Source organism: Pinus tabuliformis, chromosome 3_2, assembly GCF_031772625.1.
Source record: "Pinus tabuliformis cultivar Carrire ecotype Pingquan chromosome 3_2, CPIR1, whole genome shotgun sequence".
Taxonomy (NCBI): Eukaryota; Viridiplantae; Streptophyta; class Pinopsida; order Pinales; family Pinaceae; genus Pinus; species Pinus tabuliformis.
The window spans coordinates 1016616187-1016631853 of record NC_142302.1 but is presented as its reverse complement, the minus strand read 5'-3'; the positions used below and the strand labels follow the sequence as shown (position 1 = coordinate 1016631853).

Genomic DNA, 15667 nt, shown 5'->3' with positions numbered 1-15667 from the left:
TCTCATGTTGCAAAATGTTATGAAGGAATAGACTGATGAATGTTGTTCTACCAAAGCAGCAAAGAGTCCCTAAAATACTAAGAAATCTTATGGACATGAAATGAATGCAACCTATGGCTCTTGTCAAATGGAAATGCCTCCTCTGTACCAGGAACACAAGGAAGTTTTTCTAAAGCATCCTCCACCACTTCATCTAAAGCAGATAATAAGGAGGAATTGTCGGATGAGTACCCACAAGAGGCTAGTGCAGAAAGTCTCTCAGAGAAGGAAGATGGCCAAATCTGCACCTTTTTTGCATATCATGTTGAGGTTGAGGTTCCATCAATGCCAAAGTCCAAGGAGATGAAATAATAAAGCCCAAGAGTCCAAGAAGACACCTTAATAATTAGGAAAGAGTTTAAGAGCATCTTGGTCCCTCAGTCAAAGATGAGGAAAATGGTAAGAATTTACATGCAATTTCTTTACATGAAAATGTTGATTTAAGCTGTTTTGCATCCTTTGAGAACAACACTCTTATTCAAGATTGGTTACAAGGGAGGAGGCCTTGGAGTGAACAATTAGGGCATTATCCATCCAATTGAGGCAAATGAGAGACCTCTATATCAAGGCTTGGGCTATGTTGAAAAGGAAGAATGGTCTTCTAGCGATAGCTCTTGGGTATCTTGTTCTTTTTGTCATAAGAGAGGACATGAGGAGACAAAGTGTTGGGATTTGCATCCAGAATTGGTACCATCATGGTTTCTAAAGAAAAATGAAGACATGAAATGCAAGACTTCTCCAAAGAAATATGAGCAAGTTGAATAAGATACTAAGACAAGTTCTCCTTGCCATTCCAGTTCTCCTCGCCAAGCTCACAATCCAAAGGAAAACCATAAAGGGTATAAGCACCCCGATTATTCAAAAGATTTTAATGATTACAAACAACATGATGATTTGAATAACATGTTGTGGAATGTTTTTCCATGCACTTTTTTCCATGCACCTAACCATTGTGTAGCTAAGTGCCACCAAAGGAAAGAATTAATCAAGAAGATGAATATGTCAATTGGAAATAAGTGGGCATTGGATTGAAAAGTGTTGGAATATGCATCCACTTCTTCATCCAAAGAAGGACAAATAGGTAATACAAGCACCTGAAGAGGAAGTGACAAAGGTAAAAGTGGTGCAAGTTGCGACCATCCATGAAGTGACTCAAGAAGAAGAACAAGTTCAACTAAAGGGTTCATTCCCCTAGTTGGGTAAGAAATGGACGAACTACATGTCTAATTGAATATTATAAATGTCTTTGTAAAGCATATGTCATTTTCCCCCACAGTTGGGAATTTTATAAAAATGCATGTATAAATCACTATTTTGTGACATAGTGTTTCTTTTGACTGTGGATAAGTCTGAAATAAAGTTTGGATAATTTCTATAATGAGTCTTGATTCTGTCTATAAGACTTTTGGAGACCAAAAGTCTTTTTTGTGGGGAGGTTTGATCCAAGTGGATCCTAAAAGGCTCAATATTTTATTGTCTCAAAATTCATTTTTGATATCACCATTGCGCATTTCTCATCGCCACGATTCCAATGATGCAAACGACGCATCAAACAAACGTCGTATGAAAATTTTATCGTGTTTTGATCATTTTGGGAAACATGCAAAATTTGGTATAGATCTGCTTAGTAAACAATCTGTACTGATGATGTCGCATGCTGACTAGACCTGCTGAATTGGCACATGACTAGGTTTCAAAAGGATCATTGGCAGCTTTCCACTTGTCAAATTTTCATTGGTGTTGTGTTGGCAAATTTTATTTTGTTGAAGGTGTTGGTGACGTGGACCAACCTTATGCTGCCACGTGGCCTAGCTAAAGGCTACCACTTAGCACCTCGGTGGCCACTAAAATTTTGGCAGGTCAATTTAGCACTCCACTAGATTTCAACCCTGAACCTCCATCAAACTAGCCAAACCATTATCCATTGAGCCAAATGTGTTTCTTATTTATAAAATAAAACAAATTGTATTTAAGCTTTTTGGTGGGCGCATTTGGCATGTGGGGCCAGCCCTCAAAACATTAGCACCACAACGCATATGACCATATGCCGAGAAATAGTAGCTAAGCCGCAAGGGGCCATCCCCCCAAGGTCATATGACCCCAATGTGATAGAGGGCATGAAGGAGATAAGGGCCAGATAGAACCCCCAAAACACGGACCCAAACTTGGTCACATGGCTGCCACATGACTGAAATTTTCAGAGTAAGGTGCTAAAGGAAAATTTCATGAGGCAACAAATTGCACTAGTGGAAAATAGGGTGAAATTGTAGCGTGGTTAGCAAAACTTGGTGAATTTGTGGGTCAACTAGCAGCGAAACTTGGGAAGTTCATAACTTCTTCGGTTTTTATCCAAATTGAGCTCAAAAAGAGGATTCTTAGGCATTTTTGGGTCTTATGAAGCTAATGGAATATGTTTCATAGCCATTAGAGCACTTCTGAAGCTACTTTTTTCAAGTGAGAGTCTATGGGTGATAGGATCAACCAGGAGGTTGAATCAGTGTTTGAAGGATCTTGAGAATGGAGAGGACCTTGTAGGGGTTTCCCAGCATTCATATGTTTTCTGTAGAAGCTGAGACATCTATGGTGTATCTCATATTTCTCTTTTCTCATTATGTCTTTTAGGAAATTTCTCTTTTAGTACCTCAAGTGAATTTTATTACTTGTTATGCTCATTGTTGGATGGAGTATGAGGTCTTTATTTGAGAGCCCTTTAACTTGATGATTGTTTCATGAATAACTGTAGTTTTTCATGTGTTTAGAGTGAGATTTCGTTGCATAAGAAAGGTTCCTTGAAGGGGAAACTAGCCACTCTTTTTGTGAGAACACTTACGTACTCTTTATCACTAAAGTATTTTAAGGATAATGATATTGGGTCAAGCCATTGGAAGCTAGACCAAGGAGATGTAGCCCATGAGGGATGAAATCCTTTATCAATTGTTGAGTGTACTATTGTTGATGCTACTATTCAATATTTTTTAATTCATGTTTTAACTTCATGAATTACACATAAAGACACAAAAAAAAAAAAAAAACTTATGTAAAACTTGCAATTTACCTCATAATCCTCAACCACTTTGTTTACTATTTTGAATTAGAATTTAGCACAAAAAACACTAACTATCCCATTTAGATCAGCACCATTCACTAATATTGAAAATGAGGTTGTTGTGATACAACACATGATCCAATTGATAAAGTTGTTTTGAAAACACGGATGTGTGAGAAACATTTTGATATACAACAAGCTTGATTTTTCAAATGTTTTAGCCAAGTCTATATTAATTATCATCCCTTTTAGCTTCCTTGTCTTTAAACTATGCATTTCCTCTTGGGAAACTCTAATAGCTTCATGGATTTGACAATTTTCTAAGAAGGCAAATTTAGGACCCTAGGTTGAGTTAGTTTCAGTTGTAGCAATTTAAGTCAGTTAAATTGAGTTATGGTGAGTTAAACTAGTTCCAACTGTTTGAGAAAGTAGTGGAGGATCTAGTAATGTCCTGCATAGCCAATCACAACACAACGATCAACCAATTAACTAATTAATCATCGTAAATTAGCTCATGCATGCAGAGGATACAAGTTACCCAATTGAGATTGAATTTCAAGGGCAATTTACTATCAGTTGTAAACTATTCTATGTTGTACAGGTGGTGCATGCAGTCATAGATTAGCCTAAAATAATTGTGCAATCCAGATTGAGGAATTTCCTCATTAATAGGGGCCTAATTCCTCAAGGAACAATGCAAGGAATTAGGGTATTGAAAGGCTAGAAAATTGGCTAAGTATTGGCAAGAGTTAATGAGTTAGACGAAGAGATAGCTTATACAATTATTGAGGTTTCACAGGCTTGAGCAAGAATTGTGTTTCTTCTGTATTCTTTGATTAATGAAATACAAATAGGAAGAGGTTTTCAGTAGTTTCTTTCCCCTAGATAAATATATGTGTATGTGTGTTTAATCTTGATGCATGTTTATAATTTGTGTTCTTGGTCATGAATTTATTTTCGCAGTGAGTAGAGTAGATTTGAGTCTTATGTTTTAGTAAATTACATCAGAAGTTTCATAAATATACATTAAATTTATACATGGTATCAGAGAAGGATTTATAGTAGATAAGCGAATTTGAATTTGTATTTGTAGGATCAATTCTTCAGAGCTAGTAGGATGGTATTATATGGTCTAAGGCTTGAGTATGCCCTTGAGGTAAAATCTACCTTTGTTGCTTGGAAGGAAAGCATGGAGGAAGTATTGGAGAACCATGGGTTGAAGGAATTCGTCAAGATTGACATTCCAAAACGATGATCATATGACATCAAGGATCTAGAAAAATGGAGGAAGTGTGTAGCCAAGGCGAGGAGAATCATATTGGAAGGTGTGAAAGATCACATTGCCTTGAATCTCCATAGGAAGAAAAAACCCGTATGTAATGTGGAAATCACTAACTAATTTGTTCCCGAACAACAAAGACCACATGAAACTGGCGCTCAAAGATAAGCTTCAAAACATCAAGATGTAATAGATTGAATCTATTCAGTAGTACCTAAGCAAGTTCACACAATGTCGTGATGAATTTGGAGGAGTTGGGTTTATTGTTGTGGAGGAATATCTCCTGAGCCTAGCCCTTCTAAGACTTCCCAAGAGCTAACACAACTACCAAGATTCAGTGAAAGGGATGTAGAAGCTACCAACCTAGGAACTCTTATGGTCCGATTTGGTACAGGATGAGATAAGGCGGAATACCAGAGATGGGACCTCATCCAAAGAAAAGGAAGAGGACTTTGCATTAGTGAGAAAAGGAAAGAAGGCCAAGGGAACGATGTCCCAAGGTGAGGTTGATTCCAGTTAAGAGGGCAAGAAGAAAAACATGTCCAAAATAAAGTGCTTTCACTCCTTGAATTCAAGCACTATGCCACAGAGTGTCCACACAAGAAGGAGAGCAAGAAGGAGTCTACAATAGCAACATAAGATGAATTTTTAGCTTCACAGTTTGACCTTGATTTCACCCTTATCACATGCATGGTGAGAAAAATTATGAGGATTGAGTGGTACTTGGATAGTGGTGCCTTGTTCAACATGACAGGGAATATATAGTTTTTCAGTGACTTGGAGGAGAAATATCTCTAGAGAAACATTGAGTTTGTGGAATATGAAAGGTACAGTTCTACCAGGTTTGGTACAGTAACATTTTAGAGGGAGTCAGGCTCCCCTCTCAGGCTAAAGGATGTGATGCATTTTCTAGGTCTAAAGAAGAATCTAATCTTCATTACAGCTTTGGAAGACGTGGTTGTGATGTGATCTTCAACAAAAGGAAAGCATTCCTGAGACACATAGCCATAGAACAAGTGAAGGAGATTGGTGCTTGAGTCAAGAACCTATATTCACTTGAGGTAGAAGATGCATACAAATCCTTAAGGAGCAAGGAAAGGGTTAGAGACTTGGTGGTTGAGAAGGATCATGATTTACCTCTCAAAATGGAGCCTCAGAAGCAGCCTCAAGAAGATGTGGAGCAACCACAAATGGAGAAGAAGAGAGGAGATAGAGTGAAACATCCACTCAAGCAAATACCTTCAATCAGGGGAGATTTCAAGCAAAGTGGGCAGAAGGAGCACATGCAACCATACCTCTAGGTGTGAGGTGGGGCGATGTGAAGCCCTAGTCAAAAAGTTTCATAAATTTGGGCAGGGTCCATTGAGATGTTCTCCTCATTGATCATTACCCTTGCTACAAGGGCTCACAATATTCAATAGTAGGACGATCAACGACAGTCAGAGATTAAGGAGTGTAGAGAAGTGTTGACAGTAGAGAAGGAGGCTCAATAGTGTCAGCAAAAACACAATTTTCCCAATAGATAGTCACAAGTTGATTCAATGATTATTTTTTATTTTTATCTTTTACGTATCCTTCTTAGTTGTAGATGTTGGAGTAATAACAACAATAGACATAAAAGTTGCATGCAATACATTCCAAAGTTGTTGGATGGGGGTATATGTGATGAGAGAGTGTTGAAAATGCAACAAGAAAATATTAGTTTGACTTGCCTTGGTCAAAATAGAAAGAAAATTTGAAATTCCATATCAACAAACAAATTGGATGAGTTAATTGAGGTGACATGTTTTTTATCACACAGTTAGCTTAGTTAATTCAATTTATGGGCATGAAATTCAGTTGTGTGCAATGATTCCTAAATTTTAGGAGCCTAGATTGAGTTAATTTCCGTTGTAACAATTTAAATCAATTAAATTGAGTTATGGTCATTCAAACTAGTTCCAACTGTTGGGGGAACTAGTGAAGGATCTAGTAGTGGGGTTTGTAGTGAGTCACAGATCAGTGATCAACTAGTTAACTGATCAATCAACCTTGATTAGCTCATGCATGCATAAAATATGAGTTACCCAGTTGAGATTGGAGTTCAAGGGAAATGCACTATCAGTTGTAAACTATTCCAATTTGTACAGATGGTGCATGTAGTATGCTATTTTCCTAAAGGAATTGCACAACCCATATTGAGGAATTTCCTCAATAACAAGGGCCTAATTCCTCAAGGAACAACATAAGGAATTCGAGGCTTGGAAGGCTAGAAAATTGGCTAAGTATTGGCGAGAGTGAATCATTCAGGCAAAAAGATATCTTATACACTTGCAAAGGTTGATAATGCTTGAGAAAGCATTGTAGTTCTTCTCTGTTCTTTGATCAATGCAATACATATTGGAAGGGCTTTGAATAATTTCTTTCCCATAGATAAATCCATGTGTATTTGTGTTTAATCTTGATGAAGGTTTATGATTTGTGTTCTCGATCGTGAATTACTTTCCATGGATGAGTAGAGTAGATTTGAGTCTTATGTTTTAGTAAACTACATGAGGAGTTTTATATCTACACATTAAATTGCTGCAGATAGATGTAGAGATAGGGATTGTATAATGATCAACTATTTTCACAAACCTCAGAGATTGATAACCACTATTTCCATAGAATATTTGTGCTAGGAAAATCCACCCTAAGGGGCTCCTCACTAGCTCAGCCATAGAGCCTGACTTCGAGGATGTCGAGAAAATTGAACCCATGACCTCTCAATAAATAGTAGAGGTGTTTTAATGACAGTGACCCGGCCAATTGACCTAACCCTCAAGATTATTATAACTATTAATATTATTATGAAAATGATTGATATATAAGTTAAATATATAGAAATTTTAAAAAACACAGGGAAAGATTCTTATCCATGGAGATTGACTACTACTTTGCTGTGGAGATTCTTAATCTATTAATAAGATCTGTTAGAATACCATGGTTTATCAATGCACCAAATTCCCAACAAACCATAAGTCATTTCATATGACACTTGTTCATATGACATTATTTTTAACTAATCATTTTAATTAAGGAAGTAAAAAGAACATAACTACTTTAGAGATAAATCTCAAACTTTGATTTGTGTATACTACTATGAAAACTCTAGAATGTTCCACAAGATTAAATCACTACCATTTACCTAATAATTATTGATAATTAAATAAAAATTCTATAAATCCTACTCCTAAATAAGAATGCCTATCCATGTAATTATTTCATAACTAACAAAATAAAACTACCAATTCACCATATTTTCATTCTTTTCATCATCATTATCAATCCGATATTAATTATTATGTTCATTACAGGAATTTCCAAATCATAGTTAATGTAATAGTGATATAAGGCCATCCATAGAGCTGAGGGATTTGTATCTCTGTATCTATCCAATTGACATAGTTACTAGCATAGGGATTTTCCATAGTTATTTGTTCAAGTTGGGATTTGTTTCATAGTTATTTTCTCAAGTTGGGATTTGTATTTATCAAGCCATCCATAGAGCTGAGGGATTTGTATCTTTGTATCTGTCCAATTGTCATAGTTACTAGCATAGGGATTTTTCATAGTTATTTTCTCAAGATGGGATTTGTATCTGTCGAGTTGTCACAGTTATGTTTAAAAAATATCAGGATTTGTATATTTGTTCATAGTTATTAGAGTAGGGATTTGTATCTTTGTATCTATCTAGTTGTCATAGTTATTAGCATAGGGATTTGACATAGTTATTGGCTCAAGTTGGGATTTGTATCTAGATGTCATATTGTCATATGGGATTTGTATCTATGCCACTAGAAAAAAATGTTGTAATGTTCTATCCTATCCTATCATGTAAACATTTTGATTAAGTCAAAATACATAAAAATAAAATGAAATTAACTAGACTTGTTTGTATTTGTCTAGTTTCCATAGTTAGTTATCTTTAATCAAGTGGGCCTCCTCCAACTGCTTGTATCTTTCCCTCAGAGGCAGCGCACTATACAAATTTTTTTGTAATGTTCTATCATATTCTATAGTATAAACATTTTGACTAAGTCAAAATACATAAAAATTAAATTAAATTAAATAAAAAAAATAATGTAACAAATGTAAACATTCTAGGATCATCACAATAAAAAATTTGTAATGTTCTATCATATTATATAGTATAAACTTTTGACTAAGTCAAAATACATAAAAATTAAATTAAATTAAAAAAATAATATAATGCAATGTAAACATTTTAGCTTCATAACAATAAAAGAAAAATAACCATATGTTAAATTAAAAAAATTATATTATTATTACTATTTTTTCAATTTTTTTGGATAGTAAAACTAAATTTGAAATAAAAATAAAAATTACCCTTTTAAAATAAAAACTCTACATTAATATTTATTTTTATTAATTTTTTACTAGTTAAGGTAAACTAGAGACTTGGTCAAGTTATTGGTGGTTTTTGAGCTCGAGGTTTATGATAACTCGTGGTATTAACCATGGTATTGATGTGGAATATAGCCTATTTAAAGAGACAACTAAACGAGCTTAGATCATCTTAACCCTGGATGTACCAAGTGCCTATTAAGATCAAATCTCTTTGCATGTTAGGAGATTTTATCTCTCTAGATGTCTCTTACACCGGAACCGCTCTAGAGAGATGGGAAACTCGTTCCAATGGCTCTCGCGCTCCTGAGCTTAGGGAGAAATGGGAGCTCGGGAAAATTCCGGAGCTTTGAAGACTATTTATTTTTAGTTCCAAGGTTCCCTTGGGTTGGGGAATACAAAGCCTCTAGAGAAATATGCTCAACTCCTCACAAAACATGAGCATGAGCCTGTGTTGAAACATTTGCAGGAAGAAAGGCCAAAGACATCCTGAACATTGATATTCTTAATAGAGAAACTCGAGCAATCTCTCGATGGGTTAAGGAAGCTTGTGGCACGTCAATGTAAGGGCAATATCTCGTGAGTATTTATTTTGTTGTTTATGTATATATATATAAGAAGATTGTTTGTGTATATTGTGTGTGGCGGTCAATGCTCTAACATTAGATTTTCTTTAACATTAGATTTGCTTTACTTTTTCTCTTAAGAATATGTAAAATTGTTGCTAAAAAGACACCCACATAATATCTTTATAATAAGAGATTATTTATTTAATATTTATATATTTAAATTAATTTTAATATTTGAAAAATATGATTCATTATTAATTTTGATTATTATAAAAATTATATAATTAAAAAAATAATTTTTATTTTTATATTTTTAATCTTTTTATTATATAATAGTACAGTTCTTGATTAGCAGTTTTGTGTAAATTTTGAGAAAACCTCTGATCGTTCAAGTTAAGGTAAACTAGAGACTTGGTCAAGTTATTGGTGGTTTTTGAGCTCGAGGTTTATGATAACTCGTGGTATTAACCATGGTATTGATGTGGAATATAGCCTATTTAAAGAGACAACTAAACGAGCTTAGATCATCTTAACCTTGGATGTACCAAGTGCCTATTAAGATCAAATCTCTTTGCATGTTAGGAGATTTTATCTCTCTAGATGTCTCTTACACCGGAACCGCTCTAGAGAGATGGGAAACTCGTTCCAATGGCTCTCGCGCTCCGGAGCTTAGGGAGAAATGGGAGCTCGGGAAAATTCCGGAGCTTTGAAGACTATTTTTTTTAAGTTCCAAGGTTCCCTTGGGTTGGGGAATACAAAGCCTCTAGAGAAATATGCTCAACTCCTCACAAAACATGAGCATGAGCCTGTGTTGAAACATTTGCAGGAAGAAAGGCCAAAGACATCCTGAACATTGATATTCTTAATTGAGAAACTCGAGCAATCTCTCGATGGGTTAAGGAAGCTTGTGGCACCTCAATGTAAGGGCAATATCTCGTGAGTATTTATTTTGTTGTTTATGTATATATATATAAGATTGTTTGTGTATATTGTGTGTGGCGGTCAATGCTTTAACATTAGATTTTCTTTAACATTAGATTTGCTTTACTTTTTCTCTTAAGAATATGTAAAATTGTTGCTAAAAAGACACCCACATAATATCTTTATAATAAGAGATTATTTATTTAATATTTATATATTTAAATTAATTTTAATATTTGAAAAATATGATTCATTATTAATTTTGATTATTATAAAAATTATATAATTAAAAAAATAATTTTTATTTTTATATTTTTAATCTTTTTATTATATAATAGTACAGTTCTTGATTAGCAGTTTTCTGTAAATTTTGAGAAAACCTCTGATGGTTCAGTTCCCAACATTCTCACTTTCCAGAAACTCATGCAACATAACTCTAGACTTTAAGTAAATACGAAATTAAAAAAACAAATTAAAAAAAATTTAAAGTGATATAAAAGTGTTTTTTTTTGTACATTTTTATGGTTGTGAAAAATATCACTAGTATTTGATACGCTCTTTGATACTAAATCTCTTTTTGCTCTGAATGGTGTCAGAGCGGCCATTTTGATCTGAACGTAATTTCCTGTTTAGTGGTGAATTTATAGGTTTCTCAGTTTTTCCATGCAGTCTTTCTCATGGATGAAGCACCCTCTTTGATTTTTTCTCTTTTATTGGGCAATAACTCCTTATTACATATTGCAGACGCTCTCTTGACAAGTCTGTGCTAGGTTTTATTTCAGAAGAAAAAGTAGTATATGGATTATATTATGTATTTGAAAAATACAGTATACTGATATATACAGATATTGGTGGATCATAAATCCCGATTATGCCCTCGATATCAGAGGGAGATGTACAGAGCATCATCATCACTTGGGGCAACAAAAAACATAGCAAAATTTAGGACTATCTAGATATTCGGAGGACTGTAGGAGATAGATATATCCGAAAATATAGGCCTTATAGCAAAACAGAAAACTGCAAGCATTATATGTCGGGCATAGAGAACGGCTGAATCTCATATGAGCAGGAATCCATAGTGATGACCAGATGCCATATACCGATTGGAGCATGCATCCCTTTCTTTGACAAAGCATCCGCATGTACATTTTGATTTCGCTTTGTATGCACAATAGGAAATGTAACAGACTTCCATAAAGATGCAATCCTGTTCAGCCATCCTGAAAGGCTGTCATTTGATATTTTCTGCTTACCATTCACATGATCAATGATAATTTTCGAGTCCCCATATACATTTATAGGTCCAATATCCATGAAAGAACAGAAGATGAGCAGACCATGCAGGGCCATGGCCTCTGCCTTATTATTTGTCCCTTTACCACCATTCCAGAAAATGGAGAAATGGAGATCATTTGAAAGAGCTATGAACACACCACAAGCGCATGTGCCATCCTTTGCTGCACCATCAAAATGTGCTCTTGGAAATAAGAGCGGCTGTAGGACAGAGGAAGCCATCTGTAGGTTTTTCTGCTGAGGCATGATCTGTTGGTAGGTGAAATAATATGGAATAATCTTGTCTATAATTCTTCCAAATAGCTCACTGCTGTTTTGAAAGATTCTTTTGTTCCGCCACTTCCATATGAACCAAATAGTAATCAATGGAATGGGAAGCCAGTTAGGCTTCCATAATTGAAGGATGCGAAACAGCAGGAAAGCCAAAGTATGAAGCCAATTTCATCCATAAGAACTGTGTTCGAGGGCAGTTTAAAAACATGTGCAGGTTATCTTCTAAATTCACAAGGCACATCATGGAGATCGATGGTCCTAGCCAGCTCCGTTTTTGTAAATTATTCCAGGTGAGTGCTAGGCTTGCGCGTCTACATGGCGGCGGCCGTTACCAGGTTCGAATCCCTGGGCTTTCCCTATCTTTTAGGCGCAGATTGCGTTGTATAGACAGTTTTTGGCTTTTTACTGGGCTTTGCGTATCTATAATTTGGATGTTGGGGCTAGAAAACTATCACCGTCTATTCCGATCAGGCACTTGATGCTGCATTTTCGTATGTAAACCTTCATGCTGGTCTATATCAACCCGCTTAATTAGGGATCTAATCAGTTTAATAATGAATCCAGTAAGTGTGGAAATGAATCAAATCTTTTAAGTGCAATTTTTTTAAGTAAAAGATAGTTGATCCATTTTTATGAGTTTTTGGTAGATTTCTAGTTGTTTGATAGATCTCTAGTAAAGATAGATCTAAGTTTAGTTGGGCCAACAACACTTTCTAACCCAATAGGGTAGAGATGTTGTAATGTTTATATAAAAATAAAAAATGGCAAATTAAATTCAAAAAAGAATTAATGTAATATAAATTAAATAGGTTAATTAGATCAAAATAAAATAAAAAGTAAAAATAAAAATAACCTTAAAAAAATAAAATTGCTCATGTTATTAGGGCATGGTATTAATTAGCATATAGTATTCATGTGAAACATAGCTTATTTAAAAGTGGAAAATTAAAACTGTTATATACTTCTCTCTTCAAACAATTTAAGAAATTTCAGATCATTGATTCTTTTATGTTTTGGTTTTCTATATTAGATTTAGTCAATATTTTTTTTAGATTTTTTGTCATCTAAAATATTTTTATGAATGCCTCCCAAAAACTTCTAGAACAACCCTATTATAAAATTTAATAAATTAAACTTATGATTCTAACCTATCCTATTAATATGTACACAAAATTAATTAATAATATGTATTTTGAAAAAATCAATACATAACAATTTTAAATTAGAAATGTGTAACAAATAATTCAAATGCTACCCCATTTTTATAAATAAAGAGACACTAACAGAAAAAGCTAATTAATTAACCTACCTTCTTATAATAAACAAGGCGGCCAGAGTTATGAAAGGAGACTTATTAGTTTATCATAATTTATCTTTCAAAAATGAAATAAATAATGATAAGTAATGAATTATTTTATTAATATTAATATTATAGTGAGAAAATATTTATTTAAATGATAGTGGTAGTTTGACTAATTAAAAATTCTTTAAAATAAAAAATGGATGAATGATAATATTAAAAAAGAGAGTAGGAAATGTTATTCAATACATAATGATGGTGGCCATTCTAGTCTTGCTCCCATAGCATTCTAATAATAGAGCCACCTTCTTCCTTGCTTCCATGTGCACTTTCACTTTGAGACACCTTCGCTTTTTTCCTTGGCTCCCTCAGGATTTCTATTAGTGAAGTATCTTTCCATCTAAGAAACTTTAACAATGATTCTTTCTCATCGAGGAAGGGTATCTTGCTTTCTTGGAAGAAAATGACACTTCCTTTTTTCGATAGAAATATGATATTCTCTCTCCCTTATTCCATGAAAGAGACTACTGTACGGACTGTTCCATATTCCTCATTGTTCAATGATGGGGAAATTTCCTTTCTCGATGGATCATCAACACCAACACCAACTTAAGTGGTATCGTAAGTTGCTGTTGGTGCTGTTGTTCCACCAAGGCAGGCAATATCCTCTTCATTGAATAACTGGGAATACGGAAAAGTCAGTGCAGGAGTCTCTTTGATGGATTAAGGGGAGGGAATATCATATTTCCATCGAAAAGGGAATTACCATCTTCCAACAAATCATTCTACCCTTCCTCGAATAAGGAACAGTTGTTGTAGGAATTTCCTCGATGGAAAGAGATTCAAGCACAGTTGTTGCAGGAGTTTTTTTGGTGGAAAGAGACTCCAATAGTAGAAGTCCCGATGGAGCTCAAGGAAGAAGAAAATGATGATATTGAAAGTGGAAATGCCGAGGGAGATAAAGAAGGTGGCTTCACTATTGGAATTTTAGGGAAAGCATGGATGTAGTGGTTGCCATGGCTATGTGAATATCATTCCCTACTCTCTTCATTATGCCTTTTTCAATGGAAATATGATATTCCCTCCCCCTTAATCCATCAAAAGTATTTTTGCACCCATTGTTCCATATTCCTTATTATTGAATGAAAAAGATATTTCCTTCCTCGATGGAACAACACCACCAACTTATGGTACCATCTAAAGCTCATAAAAGATGGTAATATCCTAAGGTGGTGTTGGTGTTGATGTTCCATTGAGTGAGGCAATATCCTCTTCATTAAACAATGGGGAATATAGGAATAGTTGGTGCAAAATATTCTCCAATGGAAATAAGGGGGAGCCAATATGATATTGTCATCGAAAAGGGTATTATTATGTTCTTCAAAGAAGACAAGCTAATCTTCCTCAACTCAAGGGAACAAGGAACAATCATTCCACGAGTTTCTTTCATGGAAGGAAATGTTGCAAGTGGAAGTGAGAAGGGAGGAAAGGAAGAAAAATATGGCATACTAAAAGTAAGAGTGAAGGGAGAGCTAAGGAAGGAAACTCTTAGAGTTCCATGTTGAAGCAAAGACACAATGACAACCATCGCTATATAGGTAGCATTAGAAAGAGTTTCCTACTCTGTCATCCTATTAACATTCATAAATTTTGGATCATTAATATTACTACCCCTCATACATGACTATTAGGTTTTTCTCAGTAATTTTATCTTCCACTACAAGTATCACAATTCTATTTCCATATTTTCTCCATAGCTACCAAGCAAGATCAAATAGTTTTTCACTTTAAAGAGTTTTGAATCTCAAGAGATTTAATCCTTGAAACTTGGTAGATCTAGAGTTTGGATAAATTTAGGAAGATTAACCAAAACATGAATATTATTTCATTTTTTAAAAATATATTGTCATATAAAAAAATTGATTTTAAACATAGTTTGATTTTATAGTACTAATAATTGTTTTGTTTTTCTCTTTTAATAATTTTTATTTTATTTTTTATAATTGAATAAAACAAATGTGGAAGTTAGTTAAATACGTTATTGATGATGGTGAATATTCCATCTAAATTTTATAAATTAAAATTAAAATTATTAATAATATTTAATTTTTAAAAATTATTATTTATTAATTATATTTTATAGAGTAAAAAGATTAATATAATTATCATACTTAATTTTTTTAATTTCTAAAATTGTATTTGAATTTTGAAAATTTTAAAATGGAAGTTGTATAGAGTAGTACATACATCAATTAAAGATTTTGTAAGACCAAATAAAGAGGTAGCATTTGAATTTTCAATTTTTTTAAATGGAAATAGTATAGAGTATAAAGAAATCAATTAAATTTTTTGTAAGGCCAAATAAAGAGGTGAAGAGGTGAACGTAGATTAGATGATACTAAAATAATAACTTGATTTTAAGGGATAAAGGATAAGGGACTGAAATTTTTATTAAATTTTAAGGTTTAAGTTGTGTGTAATCTTTAAGGCTTGACTTGTGGTATGAGGAGTCTCAACACTCGGATTTTTTTGTTAAAGTCACTAGCGCTACACCACAA

The 15667-nt window shown here is 34.0% G+C and overlaps 1 protein-coding gene across 1 annotated transcript; it reads right to left on the bottom strand.

Annotated features, from left to right (window-relative positions):
- Positions 1–11269: 11269 nt before the first annotated feature.
- LOC149184036 (uncharacterized) lies at positions 11270–11758 on the bottom strand. Its single transcript, XM_089415200.1, has one exon. The coding sequence runs from the start codon at positions 11756–11758 to the stop codon at positions 11270–11272; it is 489 nt and encodes a 162-aa protein (XP_089271326.1).
- Between the last annotated feature and the right edge of the window lie 3909 nt (positions 11759–15667).

Bases quoted from the DNA above. Each gene is read 5' to 3' on its own strand.
- LOC149184036 (XM_089415200.1), bottom strand. From the start codon at position 11,758: ATGGCTTCCTCTGTCCTACAGCCGCTCTTATTTCCAAGAGCACATTTT.